This window comes from Echinops telfairi, unplaced genomic scaffold, assembly GCF_000313985.2.
Source record: "Echinops telfairi isolate 266 unplaced genomic scaffold, ASM31398v2 ScPeMD7_7469;HRSCAF=8507_1, whole genome shotgun sequence".
Taxonomy (NCBI): domain Eukaryota; kingdom Metazoa; phylum Chordata; class Mammalia; order Afrosoricida; family Tenrecidae; genus Echinops; species Echinops telfairi.
This window is the reverse complement of record NW_022111373.1, coordinates 112,678,094-112,689,334: the sequence shown is the minus strand read 5'-3', so window position 1 is coordinate 112,689,334 and position 11,241 is coordinate 112,678,094. Positions and strand designations below refer to the sequence as shown.

The 11,241-nt window shown below is 55.2% G+C and overlaps 1 protein-coding gene across 1 annotated transcript in view; it reads left to right on the top strand.

Moving 5' to 3' along the window:
* Positions 1-1,573, top strand: part of LOC123521126 (pikachurin-like) — a 24,022-nt gene extending 22,449 nt beyond the window's left edge. Inside the window, exon 6 of the mRNA XM_045285371.1 lies at positions 806-1,573. Coding sequence (XP_045141306.1) covers positions 806-960 — 155 coding nt within the window. The 3' untranslated portion in view covers positions 961-1,573. The remainder of the gene's footprint in view (positions 1-805) is intronic.
* Positions 1,574-11,241: the final 9,668 nt, after the last annotated feature.

Here is an 11,241-nt window from a genome sequence, read left to right as displayed (position 1 = left end):
AATTAGCCCCACATGTGATAATCGGCCAGGCTGGCACAATTAACTAACTCAGTGAGTGACCTCGGACCTCACAGAAATGATACCCTGTCCATTTGTCACGATGCCCCTCGCTAGGTCAGGCATATTCCTAGAAGTCGGGACGCCCTCACGCTGGCCCCTTCCTCCACTTCCTGCGCCTTGGACTCACGGCTGAAGGCAGGAAGGAAACTGCTGAGTTGTTCTAGTGCATTGGAAGACCATGTTTGCCTTGTTTCTAGAGCCGGGACTTCCTAAATATACCTCTTGTCGAGGGGGGTGGAGCTGCCTGCCTAGCCCTCTCAGCCAGAAGTAAATGGTATTTCCATAACTGGCGCAGAACGTTATGTGTGGGCACGTCAAGATGAACAGTTATTTGTGTGACGCCCACGCAGTGCTTCCTGAATTTCAGCAAGAGCGTCTACATCCTTTTGAAAGACCACTACACCTCACTTGGTTGAAGATGATAAATGCCCTCTCTAGTCTACCTACACATTACATCTTGGCGGCATTCATCCAGTATTTCCATAGTCATTAGAGTTTACTGGCCCACAGATCACCTGTGACATGTGTACTTAATGCCCCAATGGATCCAAGCCAACCAGCTCCTTCAGGGATCACTCTAACATAGTGCTATGGATGGCCTGAGCAGTTCCGGGAGCCCACGGCGCTCACCTGTTCTGCCAGCCAAGAGATGCCTCTGTTCCCATGCCACCGAGAAAGGCCATACTCTTCTTTGCTGTGCAAGACCCCCCTTGACCCACCCTGTGTCCCTCTTGCTTCCCGACAGGTGGCATGAAAGAAATCGCTCTGCACACGAACCGACAGTACATGAGAGGCCTGGTAGGCTGTGTCTCCCATTTCACCCTGTCCACCGATTACCACATTTCCCTTGTGGAAGATGCCAAGGATGGGAAAAACATCCATACGTGTGGATCCAAGTAACACCAGCTGGCCTCGCCCAAGGGACAGAGCCTACTTTCCTGAGACACCCCGGGGCCCGGAGACCCTGCCGGACGCCTCACCCAGAGGCACTGGGACCAGGTGTGTTTCCCCTCCTCCTACAGCAAGGACACCTGGAGGAGAGGCGGAGAGCTGAGACGGCAGTCCCCGGTGGCCTTCTCCACCGATGCTCTGTGGACCCAACCAAGCAGGGCATGCTGCAGAGCAAGCATTGGAGGTGAGCCATCCCAGGTGTCGTGGCTGCCAGAGATCACACTTCCATACAGATTCCAGAGCCTGTGTGCTGTAGCTCATTGACTGCCTTGTGACTCAGAGGGCTCCAAAAGAGAAATAAGGGACAGCAACCCAAAGGGCAGTCTGAAACCACTTCTCGAGATTCGCCTGACTCACCGCCCTCTTGCTGATAGCCCAATGACTGGGTGACCTCGCCCCTCCAAGTGGCCCACAGACTGGTTCAGATCTACCCTTTTAGCGCCTCGCCGCTCTTTGTGCTGACGGTTCCGGGGAGACTAAACGTGATCAGAGTGCTCCCCACAAAGTGGACCGCTAGACCTGTGGTCCTTTTTGTATGAGGAGCGCCCTGAATTTGTAGCTCTTTTTTTGTACGTCTCTATTTTTCTAGCTGCAGCCTGTCCACACAGTGTGCTTTGGAAGGGTGTGAGTGTGTGTGTGTATGTGTGTGTGTGTGTGTCCTTGCCTTTGCACACTTTCCTAAAAACTTTCTTTTTGGGGGGTGGGGCGGGACTTGTGGTTGGGGACCGTTTGGTGTCAGTGATGTGGGAGAGAGAGCTGGGCCCACAGCGTGGGGCGGGGATGGTTATCTTGGGGGCGCCAGGAGGCGAGTGTACAACTTTCCAGAACAAGCGGATTAAAAGGAACGTGTGTCATGGAGGTGGGTCACTGTCATCTTTGTTCGAAGAGAGGAGGACAATGTGGGTGCCAACCTGCACTAAAGGGAGGAAAACGGCTCGAGCGTTCCTATCCTTCCTTCCCTCCTGAAGGTGCTACCGATCCCTGCAGAGGCTGTACCGCTGGATGGGCCTCAGACAGTCCACCAGGTTTCTGAGTAGTCTTCCCTCTGACTCAGGAAGACGGGACTTGGCGCGCGGCTGGGGGAAGCCCTCAGCGTGGTCCGGGCACATGGGCAAGAACTGGAAAAGGAGGCCTTCTTCTTGGGGATCATCAGCTGTGTCCCTGTTCCGTTCACGCATGTGGCCCAGGCGTCAGCTGGCTTCCTGGCGGGTCCCCAGGGCACGAGTGGCTCAGGACAAGGTGAGGTGATTGCAGCCCCCCAAGAGAAGAGAAATCAGACCCAAGACCGATGAGTCAATCTGTGGACCCAGTGAGGCCTCTACTCTGGTTTGGGGGGACAGTCACTCAGCCAAGACTTCTGAGTTGTGGGAAAAGCCCAATTTCGGGCACTCGAAGGATCCGAAAAGACGAATCCATGAACTAAAGAGCTTCCTCTTGGGTCCCTACCTTTGGCTGCCAGCCTCTGGGAATCCTTGAGTCTTCTAACCAGAGGAAGAAGAGCAAGACTCCTGCTCAAGGAAACAATGATAAGAATGCACGCATCCTCTCCTGCACGTTTACCCTGGAGTGTCGCGTGGGTGAGGACGAGCCCCCTGGTAGAAAGTGGGTCGTTTCCTCACCCCAGAGCCTCGCCTCCACACCCCTTCCTTAGAAACTGCTGGGGCCCGAGCTTCCCACGATAGAAGGGAGTTGTTTGCACAGCACGCTTTAAATAGATGGCCTCCGGCCCCCAAAAACATTCCCTGTGATTTTAGCAAAGTCGCTGAGCCGACGCCAGACCCGTTGTGTTGCCGGGGTGCTGTTCCAGGCGAGTCATCCGGAGACCCACACAGTGACCCACGGAAGGGGGAGCCTGGGAGCGAGCGTGGGCTGGCCCCGAAGAGGATTCAGAGCCGCCTTCCTTCTGGGTGGGCTGCAGATGGAGGGCTGTCACCCCAAGGGCTCCTGCAGGTGAGAGGGCAGCCGACCTGGGAAGCCTCCAGAGGGACGGAGAGCTTGGGAGGCGCAGGACAGAGAGCTGGGTTAGCGATGAGAATCCAAGTGAGGAGAAGGCTCTCGCGTGGCTCTCAGTGGACAAAAGCCAGGAGGAAATAGGATGCTTGCGTAGCAGAGGTGGTTGTGGGAATACCTCTTTGTCCCAAGGTTGAGGGGTGCGGCCTGGGTTCCAGTGGGCAGGAAGTGCTTAGCCTGGGCTGGTGAGGCCCCGGCTGTCGCTGGAAGCGTTATCTGCTGTCACTAGAGTCATGCTGCACCCAAAGCACCACGGGATCTCAATGGCACCCAACAAGGATGGCTCACGTGTCTCGGGCCTTCCGTTTTTGCTCTGGTCTTGGCTGGGTTTGCTCACAAACTTGGGGCCTGGCTAACCTAAGGTGTCCTAGGATGTCCTGGTGAAGGACGGCATGCTTGGTAAAGTAGCCAGGCGGCGAAAAGGAAGAAGGCCTTCTACAAGACGGACTGGCACAGTGGCTCCAACCACGGGCTCAACCGTCAGAACCACGGGGAGGGCACAGACGGGACCTGGCGGTGTTTCCTTCTGGCAAACACAGGGTGGCCGTGCATCAGAACTAACCGCCAGCACCATCGCCACACGATGTTCTCAACCGGGAGGAGGAAGTGAGCAGAATGTGTTCCATCTGCCTCTCACCCCAGGATCCGCAGGTTCGCCTGGGCATGCCCTGCCCATGCAAGAGGGTGAGAACACAGGAGTCAGGCCTTGCAGGGTGTACATTCAGAACGGCGTTGTCTGACTTCTGCCATGGCTACAGAAACACCTATGTGTGCTGGATCCTGAGTCAGGCAGCCCCCTGTGCGGGAGGCCGCACACAGGTCTTGTCTCCTTATGTGAGAGCTAGTGACGTGGTAGGAATGCGCCCTGTCAAAGGCAGAAAACTTGAGAGGTCAAAATAAAAAGCAAGGCTGTCCCATTGCGGTCTGGCTCTCACGGGTTTCACTGCATCCGTCAAAGGGTGCAAACGATTCACAGGCAAGGCTGGGGGGTTGAATCCATCCAGGGGTGCTTCAGAAGGAAAACCTAGCCATCTATTTCAACAAACCAGCTCCGGAGTACAGTCCTGCGCAGACCCACCTGGGGCCTTGATGCGAGTCTGAATCAAGTGGCCGGTCAATAGGAAGACTGAAGCCATGAAGAAGTCAGCTAGCTGCGCCTCGGTCCACGGGGAGAGGAGCCACGGTGTCACCTGGCCCAGGACGCAGGGAAGAACCAGGGCCACGAATACAGTCGATCCTCCTGAGGCCAGCCGTGTGCTGAGAGAAGTGGCATTGAGGGACTAGACAGAGGTGGGGGCATTCTGCAGGGGTCCTGGGGTGCGGAAGAGGCCCAGGCTGGCAGTAATTAGTCTTGCCTGGCCAGGCGGCAGCCCTGCTTCCCCTCCATCCTGGTCCTCAGCCCTGCTTCCCTAGCTCCTCCATGTATTGCCTGGCTTCTGGCAGCTGTGGGGGGCGGGGAGGAAGGTTGTTCTGAGAAGGGGGTCTAGCAGAGAGGCGGGCTCACTGCCATGGCTTTGGGTAGCCCTCTGGTGAAAGGCAGGCTGGCCGAGGCGGGCTGGGCTCCTAGCTCCTGAGAGGCCTGGGGGGTAGCCAGGGAGCTGGGAGACGACGCCCAGGCCTTTCCTGCCAAGAGAGGAAGGAGATTGTGCAGCCTGTGTTCCTGAAAAGCTTTGATCACAGCCTAAGTCTGGGAAAATTCCCCCTGGACTTCCCACCATCTGTTAAGCAAGGCTGGCTGTGTGGGATGAGGGAAGCCCCTGTTTCTATTCAGCAGCCAGTCTCCCACACCCCTGCAGATATGCTCAGGGCCTCCAGGAAGACCTGTGGGGTGTCTATTGTGTGTCCCCCAACACCCCAGAAGCCTGAGGGTTCGCCTGCCTGGTGGCCCCAGTCAAGGGCAGCCCTGGTTGCCCGCCCTTGCTCATTGTTCATTCCTGACCCAGTGCAGTCCCAGCCCGTCTCTGAGCCTGGCTCTCTCCAATGCAAACAGCCCTGGGGGCTCCGCACACTCACTATCTTGATTTCTGAGCGATGGGCGAGCGCTTTCCTACAGAAGTGTACAACCCCCCCCCCCCCCACCCACACACATACACACACACCGCCACCAACCACCACCCAGGCCGGCCCTGGCCCTGGGCTCACTCTCCTCCTCTGTGGACCCGCCCTGAGTGGGAGGAAGGATCTTAGAACGTGCCTGGAGCTGGCAGGCCCAGCGCTTTCCACTTGGAGGAAACACTGCATTTTTCACCTTTAACCCAGAAAAAATATGGTTCTCAGAATGCTTGTTTTTAGCACAGCGAGTTCCCAAAGGAAGATGAATAGGGAGCAGGGGGGGCTCTAGCCCCCCTCAGACCCCTGAGGGCCACCCCCACCCTGCCCCGGAAGGCCCTTCTTCCCCGGAATGGAAGTGCCAAGGGCAGCCTGCAGAGGCTCAGCTGCCTGGAGAGGACAGGCAGAGAAGTCCAGCTCTCAGTCCAAGGACAGGGTGCTAGGAGAGGGGCCTGGCCAAGGCATTCACTGCTTCTCGTCCCTTCCGCTGCCCCTTCCAGCCCCTGCCTGGGCCAGAACGAAGCAGCTGCCCTTGCAGATGGAGTTGGGGATTCAGGGACACGCTGCCACATTCCAGGCCCTATGCTGAGAAGGGTGTAGTCAGTTAGCTTATCTAGGGCAGAAACTGTCTCTCAAGATCCGGGCACTGGGGAGGCAGTCAGCTACTGACTGAAAGGCTGGCGATTTGAAGCCACGCAGAATTCTGCTGACCTGGAGGGGAAACTGGCTACAGAGGCATCTATGGAAAATAGTCCCTAGGGCAATTCCTTTTACATTGCTCCATACTCGCTCCCAGCTGGCAATGGAAAGTACAGTGGCCAGTAGGAACTGCTCACTGGGAGCCCCACCTTGGTGCCCCCACCCCACTGGGGCTTAGGGTCAACGTCCATGCCTGCCAATCCTCTGTCATAAAGTGATGTCCTAGAGAGCCCTATGAAGCCAGTCTGCTCAGAGGGTCCTGGAGGCCCATAAGAGTCAGACTGGCTGGACAGCCCCTAATCACAGCAACCAAGAAGGAGAGCCCACGGGGAAGAGTTTGGCATTTCTTCCACCATGAAATCGATACCCGAACCCACTCCCACAGACCTGTGTCTCAACATGGAGAGGGATGAGTCATTGGACAGCATCGTACCTGCACACACTAACCTACGAAGGGAAACAGTAGCAGTGTTGCCTCGTACTGGCAGTATCATGGGTTATGCATTCACTGCTAACCACAAGGTCAGCAGTTCGAAACCACCTACCATGCCTGGGAGAATGATGAGGCTTTCTACCCCTCCCGTAAAGATGGACAGTCTTGGAAGCTCACGGGGCAGGTCCTCTCGGTCCTCCGGGGGCTCTAGGAGTTGGAATGAACTTGACGACAGTGCGTTGTGGCCTCTTGCCTTGTAAGGCTGCCGCGTGCGGGTTGGCTGGGGCTTGGTGGAAGAAGCGAGGCTGCCCCTATGAAGTGCCAACCTACGGGCCAGCAGGGACAGATTCAGCCAACAGTATGACTGGCTTCGGGGGCAGGCCCTGGGAGTCTTGCAGCTCACATTCGCGTGTAAGTACTTTTCCTCGCAGCCCCCGTTGGAGGCTGGTCAGAGCGGAGGGGTGTGGCCCCGTTCACCTGAGAAGACAGACGTCAGCCCGAAGGACCGGATAACTTGGCCATGGTTCCACAGTGAGGACAGAACTGTGATGTCCCGTTCTGGAACTTTCCTTCTTTGTGTTTTTGACCTGGGACTTTGGTCAGGTGCAGGCTGCCCAGGGACACCTGCGATGGTTACAGCTAGCATTCTCTGGCTCCTGGGTTAGCGGTCATTAACAATACAGTCATGTGGGTGGGGGGCCTTTGGGACAAGGGCAGTTCCTTAGGGTCCACTGAATGGTTTCTCACCACAGGCCCGAGTGGGTCTTCGCCTGCAAGGCCTACAGGTCGAGCAAAGCTGAAACTAGCGCTGTTCCAGGGGAGGGACCCTGGGTCCCCTGAGAGCCTGCCCGGCCTTTCCCCCTTTCTCCTCTGCCTTCGCCTGCACAAATAACCCCTATCCCCTGGGGGAGGACTGACCAACTGTTTCTGAGCAGCAATGAGTGTGCTCCCCTGGGTCCCCACGGAGCCCTGGCCAAGCTCAAGCTGAAGGAGCAGGGTGGGTGTCCTGCAAACAAACCTTCCCCACCGCCTCCTTCCTTCCTGCCTGACGGAGCTCAAAGGGCTTGTCCTAGAAATCCACGGTCCCTGGGAGCAATTGCCCTTTCCTGGCAAGATGCGAGGAACACAGTCTCCACACTTGCGAGGAGGGCTCTGCCTTTCTCTTTGTCGCCCTGTCTTACTCAAGATCTGAACGCTGTACAGAGAGCCAGAAATGTCCACGCTCCTGGGATGGTCTCCTCCAATGTCCTACCGCCAAGCCAAGCAAGGGGCTGGCCTGGTCCGGAGGGCCTGCAGGACCCATGGCGTGGCTAAATGAGGGCTTGGGGTAGTAAGGCTCAGAAGGCGGCCAGGCCAGGGAGGCTCCGGGGTTTCCCCCTTATGTCCACGTACAAGGGGACGACGGGTGAAGTGAACAGGCAGAGACAGAGCCGTGGAGCCAGAAGAGCCTGGGGTCAGCAGAACTGACCCAGACCAGAGCATGGAGACTTCTGGCTGAAGACATTCATTCCAAATTCTCTTCATACTTGGGGTTCAAAAGGTAGCTGCGGAAAGGTGGTAGAAGATGGGGGGCGGGGAGGGGAAGGCTTGTTAAACAGAGTGAAAACTTGCATCCTGGTTGGCCCTGGCCACAGTCACACCACCTCAGAAATTAGCCTGGTCTCAGGCAGGGCGAGGGAGGGTGCACGGTTTGTCCACCTTGGAAGCCCCTGTCTTCGTTGGCCTTAGGGTTCTTGGAATGGAGGTGAATCCCCGGGCCCAGCTCCACTCACTCATCCTAGACACTCTGTACTATGGAGTAAAACGCCGTGTAAGCTTCCCAAAGCTGTCCTCTCTATGGCAGGAGCTTCTGGAAGGTACTCGGATGGCTTAGTGGTTATGTGTTAGGCTGCTAATGGCAAGGTCAGCAGTTCGAAACCACGAGCTGCTCCTCCAGACCAGGTTTTCCACTCAAACAGTTACAGTCTCGGAAACTCACCAGGGCAGTTCTCCACTGTCCTGTAGGTCTTGCTAGGAGTCAGAATTGATTTGAAGGCACTGCGTTTGGATTCTGGAATCATCACAGAAGCTAACTACTACAGCTTTCTCCCACAGAGGGGCTGGGGGGGCAGGGTGAATGAAGGGCTTTGCAGTGTGGAAGCACACCACCCCCAGCATGGCTGTCAGTGGTCAGGAGTAGACGGCCGTGGCCTCAGTCTGGCTCTGCTCACAGGCTCTCGCGGCCTTGTTGGTCTCTCCGACGCTGAAAGCACTTCGAGAGCGTAGGAAGCACAGAGAAGACTCCGTTCCTGATGACCAGGAACTCAAAGAGAACCAATGTCCATTCTTCAAATCCAGCTGCTGGGTGTGGATGTACACTAGAAACTGGCTTCATTTTGCACAGCCACAAACGCGGCAATGCACCAGTGTGCACACGGCGGGGTTTCTTTACGCAGCAGGAACCGGTGATGTCTCTTTTACCATTTCACTTTCTGAGTCTTAGCATTTTTCTACAGTGAACATGTATTACTTTACTTAGAAAAATAGGGTGGAATAAAGTGAAATATAAATATGCAGCTTAAAGCTTGTGTCTTCCTGCGGCCTTGCTTGTGAAGGTCCTGGTTTTAGATTTTGATGCTGCTCCGTGAAGATCATATCGTGTCCAAGGATAGGCACAGGTGAGGAAAAGGGGCATCTCCTACGCACCCCTCCCTGAGATGGGCGCCAGGACCCGGTCCCACTCCATTCCTCACCCTTGAATTCAACGACCCAAAAAGCCACCCATCATCCATGAGTCCGACTCATGGTGATTCCAGGTGCGGCAGAGTACACCTGGGTGCCACTAGTTTTCAATGGCTTCTTCAAATATCGGCCTCCAGGCCGTTCTTCGTGAGTGGTTTCTGGGTAGACTCAAACTCCCAGCTCACCACAAAGTCTTTGTCTTCCCTTAAAGGTCCCATAATGCCTCCTGACATCTCCATTTCCCCCAGCTAATAACAACTGTTTTCTTATCCTTCCAACTAGTGGGATTATTCACAATACAGTATACAAATGAGGTCAGGGGATTTAAGCTGTTTAGCAGCTTAAAACAACATGCATTTATTATCTCACCATCTGGCCACCTTCCGCCTCAGGAAATAACTCTGGCCCCAGAAGCAACCGCGATAAGCTCCTCACCCCATGCTCTCTGGCTTCTCTCCCACCTAATTAATGATCATATGCGGGCGCCCAGCCTTTGACTGATTCATTGAACCCCCACGTTGAACACCTGGTCAAAATAAAACTGAGGGGTACCCTGTCAGACTGGGAAGGTTACCCTCACTGCAAAGGACTTCGGCTAAACACCAAGCCAGCGGGCTAGTTTGACAATACCTTGACAACCTTCTCATCTATAATCATCCGATCCACATAGATCCCCTTTCAGTTATGACCATAATCCACCGTCCAGACCCTGTGGTTGGGAAGATGGTGGTCCTGACCCTCTGGGTTCAGCACAGACTATTTGAATGCCTGCACCAGACCCCACAGTGGTTGCCGCTGTTGAGTGGAGTCTGGTTCATTGGGATCTCAGGTATGTCAGGGTAGAACTGGGCTTCCCACGGTTGCCAATGCTGGGTTTCCACAAGTAGATCATCAGGCCTTTATTCTGAGGAACCTCTAGGTCAGTGGTTCTCAACTTCCTCAGGCTGCGACCCTTTCACACAGTTCCTCATGTGGTGGTGACCCCCCCCACACACACCAACCATAACATAATTTTCATTGCTACTTCATCACTGTCATTTTGCTACTGTTAGGAATCGGGTGACCTCTGTGAAAGGGTCATTCAACCCTCAAAGGGGTTGTGACCCACAGGTTGAGAATCACTGCTCTAAGTGGATTTGAACTTCCAATCCTTTGGTTTGTAGTTGAGCACAGAACCTGGGCACCACTCGGCACTAAGAATAAACTTTTCGGGTCCAGTTGGGGAGACTGCCTAAAATGTAGACTGCTAGCCCACAGCTGGTCTGGACTGAGAGAACACAACCCGGAAGGGCTCCGGGACAGTTTGGTGGGTCAGTCCGTGGGAGGTCTATGGGAAGAGGTGTCTCAGTGGAAAATAAGAGAAAATGTAGTGTTTTCTAGGGAAGAAATGAGAACTTTCAGATAACCAAGGGCCAGAGGATGACAAGGGGCAAGGCCTTGGAAGGCATGCTAAAAACCACATATTTTAATATGATCTTCCTCATCAACCACGACGTTCCCCTGGGAATCTCTGGGGCAAGTTTGAGTGACTCCATGCCCCGGGAGCCACAGCTGAGATCCGTGAGCGTGACTTGACTGCTGAAAAGTCAAACAAACTGTAGCGTTTGTTTAGAGGGATCTGCCAAGCCGGTTGACGGGCTCCAGGCTAGATGTCTTAGAGACGGTGGAGACTTGGGGGAGAGTCCAGAGAGGAGGGGAATGAGAAGCATCAAGGGAGGGACGTGGAAAAGAGGTGGGGAGAGAGGGGCAGAGCTGACGTTCTGAACGGAGAGCTGAACTCAAGGAGAATACTGTTGCTTCGCATACAAGCAAGTGATCTGTACAGCTGGGCCGTGGCCGGGAATGATGGGAAGCAACACAGGCAGGGGGATTTTGCATTGAATCCAGAAAGGAGCTGGACTGGGTTCAGACACACCTGCTCACAAGCAGGCGCAGTAGCAGGCAGCGTATTCCAACCTCAGCATCTTAATGCCACACCAGTTTCAGCAGAGATGAAAGACCAGTAGGCATGCTTGGAGGAAGGGAAGGAACTTAGGTCAAGAACTGCACGAAACTGAGACAACTCTATCATTGCTTTGTTTGCTGTCTGTTTTCTACGATATAGGAGGGTGGCGAAGGCAAATCTAGGAGAGAAGAGGAGCCATCTGCATTCAACAACCCCCGGAGCACCTTGCATGAACGAAACTCTGGGGCGCTCAAGTCTAGGGAAGGAACTGCCTTCAGCCACCACGGTGGTGGTAGATGTGAGCCAGGGGTTCACAGGGATCCAGGTGACAGCGGAGAACCACCCCACAGAGGGTTCCTGCATCACCAGGGCT